This window comes from Lonchura striata, chromosome 12 (assembly GCF_050655825.1).
Source record: "Lonchura striata isolate lonStrDom1 chromosome 12, ASM5065582v1, whole genome shotgun sequence".
In the NCBI taxonomy this organism is placed as follows: Eukaryota; Metazoa; Chordata; class Aves; order Passeriformes; family Estrildidae; genus Lonchura; species Lonchura striata.
This window is the reverse complement of record NC_140714.1, coordinates 7,359,288-7,381,675: the sequence shown is the minus strand read 5'-3', so window position 1 is coordinate 7,381,675 and position 22,388 is coordinate 7,359,288. Positions and strand designations below refer to the sequence as shown.

At 43.7% G+C, this 22,388-nt stretch overlaps 1 protein-coding gene across 13 annotated transcripts in view; it reads right to left on the bottom strand.

The window, feature by feature from the left end:
- Positions 1–22,388, bottom strand: part of CADPS (calcium dependent secretion activator) — a 206,050-nt gene that overhangs the window by 94,948 nt on the left and 88,714 nt on the right. For all 13 annotated transcript variants that reach the window (XM_085590072.1, XM_077786151.2, XM_077786154.2 and 10 more), the window contains exons 7-11: positions 17,124–17,235; positions 13,104–13,243; positions 11,031–11,097; positions 2,971–3,079; positions 1,726–1,938 (exon numbers count right to left, since the gene is read on the bottom strand). In XM_085590072.1, coding sequence (XP_085446198.1) covers positions 1,726–1,938; positions 2,971–3,079; positions 11,031–11,097; positions 13,104–13,243; positions 17,124–17,235 — 641 coding nt within the window. The remainder of the gene's footprint in view (positions 1–1,725; positions 1,939–2,970; positions 3,080–11,030; positions 11,098–13,103; positions 13,244–17,123; positions 17,236–22,388) is intronic.

Below are 22,388 nucleotides of genomic sequence, written 5' to 3'. Positions count from 1 at the left end.
AATCCTGGCAGATTTTGCTACAGGTGCTATGATGTATCTTGGGAAGCAACACTTTACCTGACCCTTCATATTGATCTGGTGAAGTAAAAACTCTGTAAATATCAGGAATTTACTCAGCAGAAAAATTCTCAAACTTGATGTCTGCTGGGATAAGAGAAGAGTGGAGGGAAAGGTTTCCTCAGCTTGGTGTTCTCTGCTCTCATCCTACTCTGCAGAGATCATGCTGGGATGAACAGGAGTGCATCCCAGTGCTCTGCTGCACCCCCCTTGCTATGCTTTGAAGGCTTTTAGCATGTGAAAAAGCAGCAGTAGAAGGGCCTGTGCCTGCTATTTCCAAGAACTCTCTGATTAAACATTCTGGCTAGAGGGACATAGGGACATAAATCCCTGGCAATGCTCTCGGGTCGGCACGACTCAGCCAGGCCTAGAGGCTTATCACAGCCAGTAAATGTCCCACTTGCAAGAGGCCAATTCCCACCTCCCATTTTGGCTTTCTGAGAGGTGTCCTTCCTTCCCAATCCTAGTTCTTTACACCCTGCACTCCCAAAGTCAGTGACTGCAATGAAGAGGATGAGGATCACTGCAATGAAAACACTGACTATAGGTTACCACACTGCATCACGCTACATTTCAGTTGCAGCAGCAGCAACGCAAGGCAGAAGGGAGGCCAAAACACAGGGGCATGTGGAAGACACAAAAAAATAAGAAAGCAGCAAGCAGAGGTTTTCTGCTGTAGCACTGGTCATATAGCTGTATGTTTTGTACTGTTACTTTCTATAAATACTGACATGAAGAAGTCAAACAATATAAAAGATGGTCAAATGCTATTGATAAGGAAAGCTCAGATTTTCTGAGTTCCTTACAACAATATACTCCATAATTGCTTTACTGAGACTATTTTAAAAAGTTTAAATCTATTTTAATAAGGAGAATTCTTTAATATTTACCACTTTTCCTTATTTTATTTATATTTAATTATAATTCTTAATTTTGCTGAAACTTGTAAGAATTGCTGTATGTTACATAATAAAGGGGCTGCAGACAATTGAGACCTTCAAGAAAAATGAGTGAAAAGGCATTTGTGTGGTTTACAATCAAATTACATTTGCAAGAGAAAAGAAATTGCTCTAAATTTCAGATGAAGCAAAGTGTGTATAACTGCATAGGACATGCAGCATAGCTACAGCTTAAAAGATGATTGCTTTAAATTCACATCTAACTGGCCTGCAAAGCAACCTGTTAAAAATACCATATGTTTTCCTACAGTTGAATATTCAACAGGAGACCTCTTTTTGTGTGTGCATTTCATACTTGCAAGATTTGCACCTGTAGTTTTGAGCACATGATGCATTTGACAGACAGCTAATGGTGCTAATGAATTGCTCTGATCTGAGTGTGCAATTTATTGTGTGGGGGTAAAACACATGTCTGTGGAAGGCAAGGTGGGTCTCAGGCTCTCAGATCCCAGTCTCTCGACTCCATCAAGTATTGCACTTTAAAATACCCACTGACAAGTTCCCCAAGGAATTTTGTTCCTTGGGTTTGGTTCTGTCAAACATACAGATTAACTGCTTCTGGATCTACTGATGTAAAAAGAAGCTTTGTGATAATTAAAAAAACATTTTGTTTTGAAATCAGAAACACGTGTGGGAATATTGATCTACATCAGTGCAGAAAATCTTTCCATCAAAGGCTTTGGCTGTCTAGGAGAACTTATTTACTTACAAAATTGAGAGATTGGAGCGTCTATCTGGGGTACATTTCCTCCTTTAGCATTTAGCTTTTGCACTTGGGTAGGTGGCACGGGTTTGTGAGACTGGCCAGTGGCTCGGTACATGGCTTGGACCCACAGGATACGGTCCTGCTCATCGTCACTCGCAAAAATCACCGTGTCTCCTTCCTTCACAGCGTTGAAGAATGTTCTGCCACCATCCAAACCTGGTGGGAAAGGAAGTGACAATGCAGTTTCACAGATTTGAGGCCAGCCAGGAGATCTCCCCCGGTTTCCCATCCCACCACTGCTCGGGTGTTTCTTCACCCAGTTTCACGCTGCTCCGACCCCTCCCCTACACCAAACTCACCTGCAACACAGCCCACAGGTCCCCAGGCAACCCAAATACTAAAACATGCCCAAACACACTCAGATTAATTGCTTCTCTCACCTACAGCTCCATCTGTGCAAGTCCCATGTGGGCACCACTGGAGCCCAATTAAAAATGGGGTTTGAATGGGAGGTTCCCCATTAGACTGAAAGCATCAGTGCTCACAGTGCACAAAAAGGTCCTTGGGTGATATCCTTATTTCTGTCTTTGCCCTGATTTGGCACCTATCCTCCCATCTCCCTGATATAAGAATTAAGGGAATAAAGGGAATACAGGGCTTGACAACAACTGTATCTTTTCTCATCTCCTCTGGGGATACCATTACCCAGGGCATGGTGAGGATCACCATGCTCAGCATGTTGTCCCACTGAAATAAAAGAAAAATGGTGCCCGTCCACTTGAATAAGGGTCTCAACCACCAACAGGTACCTCCAGGTACCAGGGGCTTTCTGTCCCTGCCTCTCTCATGCACTGACATCCATCCTAGTGAGAATGGGACAGGCAAAAATGCTTCCACAATAAAGGCAAGCATAGCTGCTAGCCTTTTATTTAGGGAATATAATCTGAAGGCACAGGTTAGAATTGTTACTCAATTTGAGCACTCAGCTCACAATAAAATTTCATTGGGATTTAAGTGTCTAATTCACTTAGGCTCCCCAGAAGAGATGAGTCTTTCCCTCTTCCGGTGCAACTCCTAGCTCAGTCCCTTAGATCTATTTATAGTAAAGTCATGCATAGCTAATGACAAACACAAACATATTTAGAATAATGCTGATCACAGTTCAGCTGTGAGAAAAAGGGAGGGAAACAGAGAGGAGTCCCTCTGGGAGCGGCGAGCACGGCACCCGCGGGAGCCGCCAGCCCGTACCTGGCTGCGGGTCGGTGTAGTCCACAGTGTATCCGTCGAGCTGCAGCAGCTCTTGAGGTTCTGCTTTTTTCTCCCGGTAGCTGCACATAGCAAATGTATATTGACTAACCTGAGGAAAATCACAAACCTAAGATGGCACCGGGTGACCACCACAAGGCAATCCAAAGCGCTTACAGCGTGTTCGCAGGGACGGGGGATGGTGGGGTAATTTGGATGCTCATTGCCCATTAGAGACAGAATAAACTTCTTACCAGGCTTTTGCAAAACCATTTCTTAGCACACCCTCCTGCAGCACGAACCTAATTCTCCGCATCAGTACATACAGCGGTTTAATTTCCTCCAAAAGAGGAAGCTCCACGGCTTAAAACCCTCTATCATTCATCCCCAGACAAGTGCAAGAGTGACACCCTGTCACAAACAATGTGAGCTAAATTGCTAGGTGCCAGTCATATTAAAGCAATCTTAAGATGCCACTGATCTCGGCAGTTGTTGTCATCAGTGCTGTAAATGGCAGCTCTCACTCCTCTGAGGTACCATCTGCATGACACGATACATTCAATGTCAAGCTCTTGACGGAAGCCAACTGAGCTGCGGGGCTCTGCCAGGCTCCCGAGTCGCCTTTAGGAGCCCATCAGGCCGCATCAAGGCCCCGCGCGTACTCGGCGTGCTGCGATCTGGATGCTCGGCAAGGAGCTCACCCAGCCAGGAGAGGAGAGGATTCTCCGTGCCCCAGGCGAGGAACTCACGGGGAAATTTACTGTCAAATGATTTCAAATGACTTTGTTAAGGTTGTGTCATATCCTGGACGCCTGACGTAATTTTATTTGTCTGGACGTTTTCTTGACCTCTGGAGGAAACTTTAAAACTCTGGTGGGTGGCAATGAATTGTGCTTGTCATTTTTTGGAAGTTGGGAGAGATCCTGAAAGACGGAAGCATGGATGGGCTGAGAGGTTATGCCTTCAAACTCCAACCAAATTGCTCAGCCACAAAGATGCATGCAGCACTTGTTTTAGTGGCATCTCTCACTAATAAAATGTAATTTATTGATGTCGGGGGACCTGTCTATTGGCACAGCATCTCCCAAACACCACTTGGTTTACTGCTGCCCTCTATGGGCTTCTGCTCGCTGCCAGCCTGCTCCAGCAGCCCTGCCTGCACTGAGCCTTCCTCCAGGAACAGCTCCAAAAGCCACCTAAGAATAAACTCTATCATTAACACATTTGTGGGAGTAAGACTAAAAGCGATGCTTTAAGCATCTTGCATCCTCCTTAAAACTACCAGCACTGACGAAAGATTGACAAGTAGCAGACCAATAGCAGAAGCACACCAGTGCATATTCCCTGTTCTGAACTTTGCATGCCTACCATCGTATGGGCAACACAAAAATTAAAAAGATTAACACGAAGGAATCTAAAAATAACCCAGTGCCCCTCAGCACAACATTCAGACTCCCGTGGCGCTCATTCAGTCGTACTTGTGGTATGTTGCTGCCATCTCCTGGAGAAACTCCGGAATGTGCTTTATTTATGGGAAAATCCTAGAGATCTCGTCTGAGCGGTAAGGATTTGATTTCTCTGCGTTAGCCTGAACTTCAGGGACTGCATGATAAATACAATTCCTGAAATGAGTCAGCGCTAAACTATGCTGACATTTATTGAAATCCTTAATACCACTAATGCTTTTTTGCTTTTCCTTTATGGTTTATAGCAACAGGTAATTCATTCAATAGTTCAGCTGTTGTTCTCTGACCCTGAATATGGGGTCTGAATTTCAAGTTCTTCTTCATATACAAGTAATTCCACTCCTCTTTGGACCCAGAAAATATTCTTCTGCCCTATCAATAAGACAATCATAGCAACACAGCGGCAACGTAGGGAAAAAAAGCATTTCAGAGCTTGGGATTTCTCATGTTAAAGGTTATAAACGACAGGTGTAGACAGTAGGATCTGGTGGAGCCATCTGGGACAGAGGCAAAGCAATCTCTCCTGTTAGAATGCACAGGATTTCCTGGAAAGAACATTGTTATTAGAAGAGACCTTCAAGAGAAACCTGCAGGTGGGTCTACAACAGGCAGTGAGCCAGGGGTCATCCAGGTTCACGTCCTGCTTCTTCTCTACTCACACAGTTCAGAAGCCCAAGTTCAGGAATGCCACAAATCTTGCTGGCAGTAGCAAGCCAAAGATCAGGCTGGAGAGAGGACAAAGCTAATGATGGCCTCTGGAAGGGGTGCCAACTGTGCCATGCAGAGTGCCTGCACCTACACGGCTCAAGCTGCTGACTTCAAGGACTGGCAGACCAGCCTGTGTGCCCTATCCTGCTGCCTAGGGCATTTACTGCTTGGGATCAGAGAGAAGTTGGTGCCGTGGCTACCAGTGCAATGTGGCTCCTTCCATTTACAAGCAGTGGTAAAGCCAAGCCCAAGAAAATGAGATTCTAGAAAGCTCAGTATGTCACAGTTGTGCTCTGCTGAGGAAGAGCACTGTAGGGTCAAGAGAAGATTGCACTTGCCTTTCATCAGTCCTCCAAAATATTGTGCTTTACAGAGCCTGCTTTCTGTAAAGCTCAGAAGTGGCCAGACAACTGAAACAGTTAATAGCAGAAATTAATCTTACAGCCTGCTGAGTTCACTCTGAACCATAGCTGAATATGAGAGAGAGTGAGCAGATGGGATGGGCAAGATGAATGGTTTGAGTAATTGGAAAAAACACAGATACAGAGGGAAACTGAAGGAAGACAGAGAAGAAATCTCTGCCCAGTGAGGGACAAACTCTCAAATCAGCTGGGATTTCATCCAGGGACTCAATGACAGCCAGGAAAGGAGCATCTAAGGAAGCTGAACTAAGAGAAAGTAAAAGAAGGGAACTAATCCAAGGCACCTCTGGTTGATTCATTATAAAAAAGGGGAAAACACTTTGAGAAATAATTTGAGAGAAAAGAACATAAGCGAAAAAAAAGGTGGGGGAAATGACAAAGAAATTCAGGAAAGAGGAAGCAGACAGCAGGAGACAAATGCCAAAGTTCACTATTCCCAGGCTGCAAAATTAAATCTGACTTTCTTGGCACTTGACCATATTCTGTCACCAGCTATATAATCCAACTGATTAATAAATACATCAGATATGCATTAACCAGTCCTGACTTTGTCCTGGTTTCTCCAGCAGAGTCTCCTGCTCTGGCGAGCACTGCTTTCTCCAGGATCCTGCTCAAACCTGTTAATTGTCATGCCTCACACTCTGAGCTCAGTCATTTGCTCCCCCTTTTTTACTGTTGACACAACACCACCCTACTTGGGTTAAATTCTTTAATGGACCTTTTCTAAATTAACAGCATGCATTTTGTCCCAAGGGAGAGAAACCGTGCAAAGATCCTGCCAGCTGTAATACAGCTTTCCACTTTGATGGGAGACTCTTGTCCTCTGGTTGTAGCTGTATGTTGCCTCCCAAGCCCTTTCTTGACACAAATGAGCAGAGGAAATGATCTAGTTTTAAGAAAAAATGTGAAAACAGCATATCCATTCAGCTCTAAAAAACTTCACAAAACAGTTGTCCCTTCTGTCTTCAAGCAGGAGATGTGTGTGCTCTCCTGGACAGGGCTGTGTGGTGGGAATTCATCCTGTGTGAGTAGGATATGCAGGACCTACTGCAGCCAGGCAGAACCAGCTGTGGCATCAGTTTAACCAGCAGTTTCCAGATATTTTGTATGTATCAACACACTCCAGATTTTACAAGAATCACCATCTATGCCTAGTTCTTAGAAAGGGTCTAAAACAAGAGAAAACATTACTTAATATGACTATGGGGATCAGCTATGGGTCATTCACCTTGGCTTGAAGACCACAGTCTAGGACTGCTGGTGTACCATACTGCAATTCTGCTGAATTATTTTCAATTTCAGGGTGATATTCAGAGTTACTGAACTCTTACTTCATTTCATTTTATCCCAAGCCAGCTGAGTTTTGCTAAAAGCAAGGACTGTCACTGTTAGTCTAAATTATACTGAGTTTAGGGAGGCTGTCACTAGAACAATAGATCCAGGCGTAGACACTGCAACTGGTTTTAATCTGCAGAGAGTTGATCTGGTTCCAACAACATTCTGCAAACACCATCAGACACAATCAGCTGAAAACTGCTTCAAGCTACTCAGCAGACATGTCATCCAGGTACCATGGAGTGTTACTTCCCATATGCTGCCAGAGCACTGAAATGGGGTTATGATAAGAGATGAACAGATTCAGTTTGAAATCTCAGTGTAATTAATTCACTTGCCCTTAAAAATCATTATAAGAAATTTCCTATTGCAAAGCCAGCAAACCCACCAGAACCAACCGTGGTGTTATTGCCAGTACAGCACATTAGACCTTGCAAAGAATTAATACAAGCTCTGTCAGCTATCAAAAATCCCAGCTTTTGCATGATGGTCTAATTGGCAAACTGGCTGAAATTTTTGTGCTGTGCTCAAGCAGCTGATACAGCAACTTAGGAAAGACAACATCTGCAATGGATGCCCATTTTCTTTCCTAACCAGTCACAGAGAACTTTGCCCTAAATAGCTTAATTGCTTTTGCTTACCACTGCCACTGGCATTACTGCTGCCTTTACGAAGCATTTTCCTCGCTTGTGATGCTGCGGACCATTTCCATCCAAGCTCAGGGCCATATTCTGCCATCATTTTCACACTGCATATCTCAGGATTTAAAATTAGGCAAGTAACGAGTCTCTGCCATGTAATTTACATCTAATCAGTATTCTGCTCTTCTGCTGCTCATCTCAAAGGGTGTCTATGAGAAGGGTGGGCAGTGTACAGAGAGGACTGCGATTCATTCGGAAGGGAAAACTAACCCCTCAATGCATGGATCGGCGCTGAAGGAGCACACACCCTTGCTCTGCCAGCCTTGCCATGCCATAACCCTTCCCCGAGGGGCTGAGCCAAGCTCACCCAGCAAGGCAGGTGCTGGAGAGTTGAGGCTCAGGTCTAGAAATGACACAAAGGAACTGCTCGCACCCACTACACCCAAACAAATCACTTCACTCCTGTATAACCCTTGCAGTTACACAGACACAGAAGGTGTGAGGGATTATTCCACCCAAATTACAAGGAAGTTATTGCTCCTTTCCCCTTCTCTCCAGGGCTTACACAAGCCAAGTAGCAGTGGAAACGCTCCCAGCAGAGCTGCTTTTTCTCCATACGTGCGCAAAGCCTCCGTTTTTGGCGGCAAGGCTTCACTGACACAAAAGAGACAAACTGCCATCAACACCTTCCTCCTTGGTGCCACCCATGCAGTTTGGCACTTTTGTGCCTTGTTTAAATAGTTATGAAGAGTTTGAGTATTTATTACCACAAATTTCTTAACCACTGGTACCAGAAGACAGAGTGGTGCCACCCAATGGCACCGAAGGAACCAAGGCTGTGTCCATCTGAAATGGGGAAAGAGGGAGAGAGCACAGGACCATGAGGGAGAGGTTATTCAGCAAGCAACAGGAGAGGAGACAGAGCTGCAATAGAAGATGCTACAGGTAAGGGACAGAGATGAGGGATCAGAAAGGAAATGTTTAGTTACTCCTCCAAAGAGCCTTGCCCTCCTGGCAGTGTCAGGGACTGACCAGACCACTATATGTCAAATGGACTTTATGCTTTGGGCTCTATCTCTTAACTCTGGTGCAGGCAGGAGCCTGGTGTGGATGAAGCTCCTGAAAGAGGGGCTGCTCCTTGTCCACTCTCTGTAACAAGAGCCAGCTCACCTTCCTGCAGGGGTTATTTTCTGCCTGTGGTTTAGCAGAGTTCAGAGCATCCTGGACATCAACACCTTTACTGCCAATCCCTGTTCGTATCAGCACCCATCCTTTGCATTGCATGAAAAGCAAATGACAAACATACGGACAGCAAAGTATTTTTATTCCATCTTTATTGCCTGCTGACATGTTCAATATGCTCAAACTACATCTGAGGGACTGCATAGAGAGTGTTTCTTGTTTATATTTGATGTACGGCAGAACACTTTACATTGCACCAAATGTTGAGCAAACGGTAACATAACAGAGAAGCTGCAGTGGCAGCTGGAATTTCTGAGGTGGGCTACAGAGACTCTCTAGGGGCAAAAGTCTGCTCATCTTATTCAAATGAATTGCTTTCCTGGCCAAATTCTGCTCTGATATGCCAACTGACGAATACAGACCTAGTAACATGAGAAAACATGGAATAACTCTGAGCGCTTCAATTCCACAGCAAGCTGAAGAATATATAGCAACTAAAAACCAGAGAAGAAACTGCAACCACACTGAATGGCCAGAAGGCTCTGAGAGACAAGAGGATACATGTCCAAGCCTGCAAACCCCTGCACAGAAGAGTATCAATAGTGTTATTTATGGGAGAAATGAGGTTGGGAAAAATGACTGCTTTGGAGTATCCCTGTTCACAGGGAAAAAAGGAACTAAGAACTTGGTCTAATAGGACTGAATTGTCTCTCAGGAAAAAGCAATACCAGTTGCACTACTGGTGATCATAGACTGCCAGAGCACTTCTAACTTCATTTCAGAACACAATAAAGGAAACATACAAAGAAAAGCAATCCTCCAATCTCTGCCAAAGAACAGGGTCAGTATATCATGTTCCCAAAAGAGAAAGGCAGATAGAGACATGCCCTGTGGCTGCTCTACACTACATCCCCCACCTCTGTGGCCATTTTGACCCCATATGGAGTACAAAATGAACACTTAAACCATCTCTGCTGATCATACTTGGTTATGGGACTAGGTACTCAATGGGTTTCTCCAAATAGCCTCCTACTTACATGAATCCCACACATCCTAAATCTCCTTTTCTTCTCAAGGTATCTGCCCCATAGTTTCATAGTTTCATGCTATGATGGCTAAAAGGGGATTGAATACAATTAAGCTTCCTACTGAGACAGCTGAACTTGGGAGCAATAATTAACACCAAACAAAGGAGCCAGCTTACACCAGGTGATTTAGGACCAGGGAAATCAGGAGTCTAAGGTGGAAGAGGGACTGCTTGGACTCCTGTCCTTACCAGCACAGGACAGCACACAAATAAGCATGCTCCAAATGTGGAGTCTGGTGCACCTGGTTTATACCATCTCTGTTCTTACACTTTGTCCCTCTACAGCAGATCTGCCATCTGCTTCAGCAACCTTCTGATCTAATCAGTTTGGATCTCTGGTGTCACAAGGTCTCATTTGGATCCCATGTTATTCCATCAGAGCACCTCCGTGTTGCTTTCACAGAAAACCCTGAACACAGGTTTTATTCCTCACACTTGGAGACAACACACCATGAGAGTCCAGAGAGAAGGGAGAGAGAGAGGGACCCAAGAGGACTCTGTGACTTCCTCAGATTGGTGTGAAGATGGATCACTCACACTGGGGCCACACACTTCTGTGGCCAATGCAGTGGTTTCACCTGTCCTTGGAAGGTGAGGGAAGATCTAACACACACAGTACTGACCAGAATCTTTTTAGGTTACAGAGGACATCTGCCTGTTTCCTTGAAATTCTTAACAGCGGTCAAATACACAGGTCTAATGAAACTGGGAGAGCAAAAAGTTAAAAAAGAAAAAAAGCAAAAAGGAAGACACTGCAAAATGATGACCACAAAATGATCAATGAGAGCTGCAGACAATGAGAAGCAGTAATAAATGTGAAGGCAAGATAGATGTCAAAAATGATTTGATGCTGATTCTGACACAGTCAGTGATAAAAATTCTATAGAGTCAAATGGCCTCCAAATTTAACCTGGAAGTTCAAAAGAGAGCCCAAGAACCTCCAACCAAGACAGACTGTGCTTCCTCCTCGCCTCATTAATTCCTCATTAAAATTGATTCTCCATTTTATCAAGCATTCCACTGCATCTGGAAACTCAAGGCTAGAAGTCTGCAACTGGGATATCCTTGAGAACACCCATACATTTAGAAAAGAATCCATGATTAACAGACACCCTGCACAGAACACAGCTCAGCATCAATCACATGGCACTGAAAATGGCCAGAAGACAGACTCCAGTATTTCATGTAGTGATTTAAGAGCACTTCTAGTTACATCTGTTACCTGGACCAGGACAAAGAATCGTTTCTTCCATCTCTTCCAAACATTTTTACCAATGGCCCATAAATACCTAGGAGAAAAGAACAGGTGAATTCAGTACACAGGTGTTAATCTGTTTTTCTCTTGCTTTTCAGTATATTTTGTTTTACACTTAGAAACTGAAGTTAATGCACAAGGAGGAGCAATTACAAGACTCTCAAGCTCAGCAGCATTCATGAATGGGTTTATTTTTAGCCTGAACAGATTACCTGCAAAGAAGGAGACATAAAAACCTTACAGAGCCTTAACACAGCATTAATTCTCTCTTTCCCTTTGTCTTTCACAAGTAACTCAGAATTTGAAGCTCTTTAGTGCCAGTGAATAGCTACAACATGGTTGGATGGGTGAAGAATGCATTTGCAGTGGAAGAATTAAGGGAGAGAAACCTCAAATCTGCTTTAGCCTTCATAAAACCATTTTGCTGAGGGGAGCTGTCAAACAGAGAGACACTTCCTACATTGAACCCAGCACACAGGATCTCAATATCCAGTGGACTGACTAAACCAGGACACTCCACTGAGCAGCTCTAAGATGAAATCCGAGAAATTGCTTGGCTACAGATAATTCAAGCAAACTGAATAATTTCTGAGGAGAAGTGAATTTACTGTTTTCTACAAAAGAAGATTTAACTTTTAAAATGAATGTCAAAATAAGCATTTAATCTCTGTGATGAATTGGCCACTGTGACACTACATCACAAACACTGGCAAAACTAGTGGCAGAACCAGGCTAATAATAAACATAAGGATATTATTCAACATCAATATGTTTTATGTATCATTATAATTACTTTAGTTCTGGCTCAATAAATAGAAAAAAAGATTTCATTTTTGGTTATGCAAGGGGTTTCCTATGCCAGAAGAGATCTAGAATACTCTTGGTGAATGTTTAAATCACAAAGTTCCAAGTCATGTTGATGTGGGCTTTGAGTCCTTGGCTAGTTCAAGAAGAAGGTAGTAAGTTGTCCTTTTGGCTATTGCTAACATCAGTAGAAAGATAATCTCAGTTCTCATAGCAAGAAGTATAAACCTCAGAGTTTTAAGCAGTATCATGTAAATCAAATGTTAGTTGAAGAAAGCTGGAGAACAGGCCTACTATCAGCTGAGATCAGGGAAATAAACATGACAGTGGATCTGTCCTCTCTGGCTTTGGTGCCTGAGATCTTGGTAATAAAATTAAACTTCACACAAGACTACTGGCTCCAATCTCACCAGCAGAGAAGACAGGTGGAGGAGGAATTAGAAAAGATGAGTGATCTAAATAACCTAATAATGGATGGAATTTAACAAAATGCTATGAAAATAAAAGCAAAATAAAGTCACTTTTATAGCACCAAAACCAGACTGGGGAGTTATTTCCAACACTGAGCTTCCTGGACAGTTTCAACTTTTTGTCACATCCTCAGCTCTGAAGAGCAATCAGAGCCTTGCCAGTGGCCTTAGCTAGATCTTCCCAAGGATGATCTAGTTTGTAACTATGTGAAGGTAGAAGTGGTCAGGGATCCCTCTAGCCCCTGATCTTCTGACACTGCCTCCTGGTGGGGAAAGATGTCCCTTTTAACCTTCCCAATTATTAGTTTTACTCCAGGCAATTGTGAAATTTATTTATTTGTGGTGTTTATCTCAGTATAAATAATGCCAGTCACACTGGGGTTTATTTCAAGTGGAAAGTGCACTGGCATTTTGGTTTTGAGAAATCAATACAGGGAGACACAGAATAACTTTAAAAATTATATTATTCTCAGTAAGAGAGTTGGGCAGTTCATCTATCATTTCTCACAGGAAAAAAAACATAATTTCCTGTGAGGAAAACTGTTTAAAATTTAAACTGTTTGGCTCATATGCATTAAAAAGGACTATGCTAAGAATATGGAAAGTGCACTATAAGTGACTGAACTAATGCCATTTTTTATATGTATCTTTCTGCTTCACCTCCTGTGAACTTGAGAAAAACAGTTTCACTTTGAGAATCTTAAAAAGCAAAATTTCCTAATGCACATTCAAAACAAAATTACTTTAGATTGAGACAAATGTTTACCCAGAGTGTTTCATGTTTTGAGGCTTATCCATTCGCACAGCAAGCTTGATCTTCAGATCTTGATCAGGGCAGTTTTTGGAAACAGTCATTTTGTGCCACTCTGACTGCTTTGGGCTATTAGGAGTAGGGTGGAGAACAACCTAGGAGAATTAAAACAAACAATGTTAGAAGGAAAAATTACTCATAAAATGGGGTTTAATGTGAAACAGAAATACATCAGAACAACAGAAATACATCAGGACCTACTTTTGTCCTAGAAGTCAATCCAGATATGTCTATCCCCATCAGCGAGGATGGCTTTTTATTGCTTTTTTAAAGTACAGCTTATTATTTTGAGATTAGGTCATATATTGTTAGGCTCCTCAATCAGCTCACAGGGCTGTGCAGACAGAACTGCATGATAAGTTCCTATAATTTCAGGATGGAACATCTGACTGAGCTATGACAGCAGATAAAATCTGCATCCCACGTCATAACATGAGTGGCTGCAGGACTCTGCTTCCACTTCATACAGCAGGAAATGCTGGGAGGGTCTCCAGCTGGAGCACACACACACCACACCAGTGACTGCAGATGAACACCAATGCGAGCACTTGGCTCAAAGAAACTGAAAGCTCCAAGGGGTGAATAGTCTTTCCTGATCATGGCTGTGCTTTTCCCACTCATTCATTAAAAACTACAAAGCAGAGCAGCTCCCTGGAGAGTGAGATTCAGAGTATTCCCCTAGGACAGCACCACATGTTGAAGAAGATGGTTCTTCTCCTGGTATTTCCATATGTTTGCTCTGAGGTGGCCTAATCCCCTTCCTCCTATACTGCTCCCCTTCTGATGCTTTCACTCTCAGAGGTGACTTTGCCGAGTACAAATTCATTCAAGTTTCCACTGTGCTATAGTGAGATGAATCTTCTTTAAATCCATTAATCTTTATGTCAGCAAATTGTTTCACAATTCTTACAAATGGCAGCATTCACCCTCATTAACTGGTGCGCTGCCATCACTCATTTCTTGCTCATGCTTAGTCTATGCTCCTGCCAAACTCCAGCCCAGACTATAATCTTGTATTCATCTGCCCTTCAACTTTGCTGCTGACTCAAAAATCTAGGGGCTGTTTTCCACCAAAATATCATTGATGCTATTACCCTCCGATGAATTACTCTAACACTTATTTTATTGCCTCCTCTAAAGCCTGAGGTAAACATCAGTAGATTCTCAACTTTACCCTTATCCATTAATGTTATTTATCACTTCCTTTATTGAATTGCTTCCTCTATCAGGAATCTGAAGCTGTTATTAGTCACACAGATAACTGTGCAACACCAGTCTGTACTGCATCACTCTTGGAAAAAAACACATTTAAGCAAATCCTGAAGATGAGAAATGAGTTCTCCACATGAGGCAGGGGGTGTTAGAAGCATGACAGATGCCACCTCTGAGCAGAATCCAAGGAACCCTAGGGTCAGGCAGGTCATACAAGAACATCAACCTGTGCTAAGCTGCATCTCTTAGAGAGGCAGCAGCCATTCTGTGTGTTTGGGATGCTCTCTGCTTTGATTTCTAGCTCTTTTTTCAACAAAAGACACAAACTTTTCTCAGTGGTGTTGCAATTCACAGCCTCTTTGCCCTCAGTAGATGAAGTATTGGCATGGCTGAAATCCATGGGAGCCCTGCCATTGGCTTCAATAGGGTCAGGATGTATTCCCATGCCTTCAGCTGCCCATTCAGCAGTGTAGGGCTTGAGAGCATTTTTCAGCTCTCCCTTGGATAAAAGTGGTGAGCTGAGGAGTGGCGGCCGGCTGCCAACTTAACACTCGCAATAGAAAGTGGGCTTTATACCCGCCTGGCAGAGCACAAAGCCACTGCTCAAAGGGCGGCTGAGCAGGGGTGTTTTGTGTATAAAACCTGCTTTCCTGCTCTCTCCATGCAGGCAGGTTCCTGCCCACTCCAACAGCTAAACCAGGGGCTTAACACGCTCCCTGTTTCATTATTATTTAAAGAAGAAATCTTGATGCAGCCCGAGCAGACACGCGTCATCTTTCGGCCACTCCGGGTACACCGAGCATCCCTTTGAAGTTTGGCCGACTGAAAGCACTGGTGGCCACGGGCCAGGGGGAATCATTGCCAGCTCCCCACACTTGCCACTGCTGGCCTATGTCCTTCAGGCTGCAGAAACTCAGGACTGAGGGATGGTTTCCCGCTGGACTGGGAATTAAAGCACATTGGTAGGGCTGGCTCATCAGCTTTTCAGGGCAAGAAGGGGTTGCTTTGGGTGCTGACATCTTTCTCAGAACAACATGCACAGCTAATTGCTTCCCAAGACCAGCAAAGTCAGCACTGCTCATGGCTGCCAGTGGAAACAAGACTTACAAAGCAAGAGGGGCTGCCCTGAGTGTAACCACTCAGGGGAAAATCCCTGAATGGCAGCGTGGCTGGCTGGGTGAAAAGCTCTGCTCAGCATGCCACAGGGGATAAAGGCAGGGTGCCAGGCTGTTTGAAGTAGGAGGTTTTGAAAATAATCCTGAAAATATTATGATGTTGTGCAGCAAAACAATTGTAGGTCTTCAGCTGTAGTACTGCAGCCTAGAGGGGTCATCCTCTTTGTCAAAAAAAGGAGGACAGGGAGAAAGGAAGGATCAAGGTGTAGAAGAGAAAGTCTGAAGGGGCTGTGACTCCCTTTGAAGAGAAGATTGAGAGGAGAAAAGAAGGAATAGCTTTGCTTTTCTCTCTCTCAAGTGCAAGAACAAAGGGTACTTCATGAACATGAAAACACAATTAAAATGGACATGAATTACATGAGACAAAATTGCACACAGCATTCTCCACAATAAAGCTATAAATTTAGATCAACAGCTCACTAGGACCTGGGAGAATGTTTTGCACTTTTATGAACAGGATTAACAAAACCATGTTAATTAGGAAAAATGTTGAATGGACAGAGACTCTTCCTTGTCAAGGCACAAACAGCCATAGAGTTAGAAAGAAAGTACCCCAACAGGTTAGTCCATAACTGGAAATACTGTTTGGATTTCTTAGCCATAGCCATACAGGCAGGATAGAGAGCAAGGAGTGCTGCAGGGCTGAGCAGACAGAGCCCAGGCTGCCCCTGGAGATCACCTGGGTCATGCTGAGCCATGACAGAACGTGTCAAGTTCTCTTACCCTGAATTGATTTTCATGGAATCATCACCATACTGATCTCTGCCTGAGAAGCTGAGGAAGTCATGGCAAGGTGTTTGCTGCCACTTCTGCCTGGGGCCAACACAAATTAAACAGCTGCACAAGATCCATGGAGACGAGTGCAGTGTCCCAGAGCCATAGGAAAGTGCCATCCACAGATATTCTGGAGCTGTGGGCTGCAGTGATCAGTGGCCACCAGGGCCAGGGCACTGGTTTAGTGGCCACAGGTGAGGGGCAGAGATGGGAAGATTTGCTCTGTGGCCAATACCCTGGGAATCTGAGCTCTTTGCTACTAACACCATTGATGAGAGCAATGAACCCTCATGTTTCACTCCCCAGTCCAGCCCCACTGAAGCCTCCAGCTCAGCCACCATCCATGCCCAGGGAAGCAGGGCTCCAAGCCTTTTGCAGGGAGTACTTCAGCCAGTGCTTTCAAAAGCTCAAACCGTGCACCGGCTGCTCAGCAGATATGAGAGAAACTTAGCAGTCCCTTGCCAAACTTAAATCCCCTCTCTTTTCTTCAGCATAATCCCCTTTTCTGCCTCAGGAATGTCCATTTCCGCAAGCAACTTTTAAGGCTTTCCGGACTACCAATATTGCACACAAGATCCTCTGCTTTGCTCAGAGCAGGCACAGCCAGCTGAAATGCTGCCATTAAAAACTCACAACAAAGACAGCATGCGAGATGCACTCCTTTCCAGCAGTGCAGAGCTTGGTTTCTTTCCCTCTCCTGAAGCTTGGCAAAAAAGCAGAGCATGTTGTGCTCCAAAGATATTTCTGTACAGGAGAGATTTCTCTAGAAAATCAGGGCCAGAAGGAAACATTATTAAACTCAAAATTTTCTTACCCTCCCAAGCTCTTTGTCCTCCAGAGCCAGCACTCCTGTGCTCTCTGTGAACAGCTTCACCTTCACTGCAGGAAGTGCATGGGTTGTCGTGAAGTCTCCTTGGGTGCCCCAGCTGTGAAAAGGACAGAGAGGTGTTCAGCTCAGCTGGCAGGTCAGCAGCAACACTGTTCAGGCATCAAACAGTTAACCTAAAATGTGTCTGACACCAGCCAAAGTGGTTGGGTTGTGTGAATGAGAAGGGTATTAATTATCTTCTTTGGGAAATGTGGGACAGATGTTTGGAAAATCCATTATGATCCTTTGGGGAAATAAAGAGAGCATCTGGGAGCAGCACGAAACCAAGTTTAAGAGAACTTTCTTAGTTAGAAATAACAATGTCTTCTGCAATGCCAGCCTGTGTAGTCACAAGAGAAGTAGAGGATTGAAGACATCTGCACCCAGGATGTCTGTAATCATTCATGCCTGTGCTCCTCTCTTGGCTAATTAACCTCTCCTTTCCAGGCTGAGAATGAAGTTTGCTTTTTCTGAAGAAACTGCAACTTAACCTGGGTCGCTTTCCAAGTCTCAGCCCAAGCCAAGTTTAAGTTCCAGCCATTATGTCTGGAGTAATCCTAGTTTGCTAGGACTACAGAGCAGGACACCAGCTCCTTGTGGGTGGGACTGCAGTGGCCAGGAAGACACCACCTCTGCAACTACACCATGAGCCACTGTCTACTATTTGTACACTGTGAGTCATTCCCTGGCTTGGAAAGGAGTGCTTTGGAAGCTGAATTATCCACAGCCTCTAGACACACGTCTCTAGAGGACATCTACAAGTTTCTGCAATCTCAAGTTGCCCAAATGCAGGGAAAATACTAACTCATTCCATGTGGGACCCTGCCAAGAGTATGCCATGAGCAACACCTCTGAGAGATGTGGTGGAACACACTGCTGTAAGTTAGATGAGAGATTACACCATAACTCACCAACCACTTCTATTCCCCCTCACTCTGTTAATGACTTTCTCACTTTAGGCTGATCTCAAACTAGATCCTCTGCTGAAGAAAGGCAGTTCCCTTCAAAAGGCTCAGAAGACATGGTCCAGTGACTGGATGTTCCTCAAAGATAAACACCAAGCTGCAGGTTTAGCATTTGGAAAATAATCAGTAAAAATAATTATCTTCTCCTTGTTCTCTAGGGGTATGAGTTTATGCTTTGCTCCCCACTGAGCAAATCTTGTCCAATTGAGCTCAGCAGATGAGTGTGTTCAGCATAGAGCTGACAACAAATGTGGGTTCTTCATCATCTTTGCTCTGAAGCTTCCTCTCCTGGTGTCACTGCTTGGCATGTTTTGTTTTTTATGATGATTTATCAAACCGCCACCAGTGCCAGACAGCAGAGGTTTGGCTTAAATTATCTACAGCACTATAGGTCCAGTTAGATCCTTTATATCATATCTGTGTGAGCCATCAGCTACCTAAAAATATTTCAAGGGTAAGAAGCAAGAAACATCTTAATTTTCTAATCACAGATTCAGGTCATAGGTTATGTGTTTTCTCAAAAAACTGTGTTGTCACCAGGAGAGAAAGGAGGAAGATTATCTTGCTTTGGGTAAGAGGCAAAAGTAAGAAAATATCCAACCTTACACTGTGTATTTTGACAGCATCTGCTTTATAGAACTCGTATCTCTGTTTACTATTAAAAAGCTCTTATTTGCTGAAGCATTCCCAGACCATATGTCATCAACAAATGTTACTAACCAAATACAAACAGTAATTTTCATTAGGTTTCCTTCATGGGAACAACATTAACCACAAAGAGAATAAATGTTTCAAATGACAGCAAACATACATAGCAAACCCTTGACAACACTGGTGCTTACATATTCATACCCCTAAAAGCCCTGAAAAGATCTGCGCCAACAAATGGAGACCATCAAAAGTTGAGTTTTGTGCTGGTTGGAGCCTGTGGTGATGTCATTAGTTGCCATAGTGATGCTCAGCATAAGGCCATAATTCATGTCACTGAAACATCATTTGTATTCAATCTGAGTACCCAGTTTATCTGGGCTGTGTATTAAATTATTGTTCAGAAAATAATCTCTGGACAGTAGCTAGGTATTAAGATCTTCTGAGGGACTAACAGTGTAATGATTTCATTTCCATATTCAATCATTAAGCAGGTTATCACTGCAGGAGTTAATTTGTTGGGAAAGTGCACTGGGACCCATCGTGGACAAATGCCATGAAGTAGCCATGCTATTTTGTCCCCCTATCACAGAACCCATGCTGACACCTCAAAACAATAAAACATCTGCAAATGCAGACAAACAAGTATTATTCTGGGCAAAAGGATACACACATACAGATGGATACATATGGATGTACAAACACCACAAAAAAGGTACACAAGCAGAACAATACTGACAGTACTTCCTCAGTCAGGACAGTATTAACTACCTGAATCCTGCCTGAACCCCTCAGCTCAGCATTTCTTACTGGACAGTGCATCCCAAAGTCTGGAACTGATAAAGAAATGCTGCTGTGCACAGAGAATTTACTAGAACCATCACCCTATTTATGGCATCTGTGCTGTTCCAGTGCTATCACCAGGATCTACTTTTGTCTCCAGGATTTCTGTTTAGGCATCAAATTTAGGATAAGCAGCTAAACTCTTCTGGCTGCAAAGTGCCAGAGGTTGAAATATGCCTCAGGTGCAAACTTGACAGCTGCTGGCCCTTGTTTTACCTTCTACAAGCACAATAAGGAGATCATCACTGTAGACTTTGTGTCTGCAGATTCACCTAGAGGTGTCATCACAGTTACTGACCAAACAGCCTGAAGTGCTAGCATTTTATCTGAATGGAACAAAAAATAACACATATCCAGAGGGTGTGAGTGGCCAATAAGTAACAAAGGTCAGCTCTTGTCTTCCATTATTTGCATAGCCTCATGTAGCATTTGAAGGATGGTCTCACCTGGATTTCAGGAGCATTTGAGAGCTGTCACAGACACTGTCCTCGCTCACACATGAGGGGCAGTGATGCCATTGCCAATGCAGGTGCCAGGTTGCTCAGACCTAGCTGCTCTCATCTGTCCTGGACTGCTGATCTTAAAAACCTTGAAGCTGGTGCTATCCAGCCCTTCCCAATTTATGGCCAAAATCTGTAAGACCACTTTCCTCCCACTGATGCTGTACCAAGCTCTTACCCTTTCCTGCCATAAGATAACTGCAGAAACAACTGCCATCACCCCATGGAAGTGCAGAGCTTTACTGATCTTTGGCTGTAGGGCTGAGGGCTTCTAAAATGCAGATATAGTAATTATAAAGTTAATTACCACATAGCTAAAAAGACAACATTAAAACACTATGGCACTGCTGAGTTAAAATTAATGATTGAAATACTATTTGAGATATGAGTAAGGCTACAATTTTCTCAGCTGTCCTTGAGAGACACTGATTTAGTAATTTCTGTCCAACTCAAGTATGTAAGTTCCTCTAAAGACAATTTTAGCACCTCTGACCTTTCTAAAAGCTAACATACACATTTAATACTCAGGAAAATTAATTAAATTTGTTCAGTCATATACTGTGCCCTCCAGCAAGTCTGCTCAACCCCTGCCTAATTTAAAATAGTCACCCTTCTTCTGCCAATGCTCTTCTAACTTGATGCAGCCAGAACATTGATGCCTGTGATTTATATAAATAATGAACAAGTGCAATACTGGGTTGTATTGCTGGGCCATGAATCAGCCCTGCTAACCAGGCTAACAGGAGAGCAGCTGCAGAGCCATGTGCTTTCCACAGGGGGGACATTTAAACATCATCTATGACCACTTCTCATGGGCTTCAAAATTACCAGAGGATATCTTTTATCCCTCTTAAGCTTGCACAGAATAAACATAAAAACATCAGAAAAGAAAAGGAAAAATGTGTACTAAAGGAGAGCTATGCTGTCCCCTCAGTGGGCTCACTCCAGGTGTGCATGACACTCACTGGCCACAGCAGTTTCTTTTCATGCTTCCCTTCTGACTTTTCCCATAAATCCACCACTTCAGTAAAAAAAAAATCTTGCAGAATAATATTCCTACATGTTGGCCACGTTTGCAGGAGTGTACTGAACCACCTGCTCAATATAATTTTCCCGAATTAACCAACTCAGCAGCAGTGCCTGTTCCCTCCCAAGACAAGAACATGTCCTTGGGAAGGCAGGACATGGCAGGAAGCTGCTCCCATCCCTGCAGGGTCACCAAAACCATAGCAGCATCACCTACCCTCCTGCACAGCCAGCTGGCTCTGTACAAGGGCACAGAGGTCCAGCTGAAAGGTGTTTAATACATGTGATCATGTTTGGGACAACAGTTGAAAGGGCAGCTGTCCTTCCCTTGCTGTCCTCTACTGTCAGAATGGGATCTGGTGGGGATGCAATGACTGGCCAGTCTGGCTGCCTCCCTCCCTTGTGCAGTGCTGGCAGAGAGGGTTGTGCTTTATGCACTTCTCTTTATTTACAACCCTCATCTCTTCTCTTCTGACATGTCTGTGTCTCTCCTGGTGTCCTTGTAGCTAGGTCTCCAAGGTGAGCTGGCTGGTGAAGGGAAGTTCATCAAGAGGGCAGCACAGAGAGTAGTCTGACAGACACTGCCAGGGCTTGGTGACTGCTTCACCTTGTGTGGTGTGATGCTTTTAACCCAGTCTTAGTTTCTCAGCTTACTGTGGTGCCCAGTCATGGTCCTGGCTGGATCTGGATCCTGCTCTGAGGATGGAGAGCTCAGATCCCACATCATCACTGGAGACTGAAATGCTACATACAGTCTCAATTTATTTCTCCCAGAAATCCTGTCTAACAAATGATGGTTTTATTACTTTAGCACACTCCTCCCCTCCCAGAAGAGACCTTTAAATCTTGGGCCATAAATCATGTATGCCCATGCTTGAGCACTGGGAAAAACAGAGTTAGAGCAGAAGCACACCAGGCACTGAGCTAACCTACCTTCACACAGCTGATGGACTACTGCACCTTCTCCTCTACTGTAATGCTAAGCTGTGTTTCTTTTCTACATATTCCTAGAGACACAAGTGATGAGGAAAACAAACAGGTTTGAAGTGTCTTTAACAGTTAACTATTTATGAAGAAGCACACAGGATAGATTTGAACTCTATTCTCTAATGCTTTATCTATACCAGCCATTCAGAAACATGAACTGGAGGCTGATGACCACAATTATAAGTGATCTATCTGAACTTCCCTTGCTCATACATGGAGGCAATAGTTCATAACTGAGCACA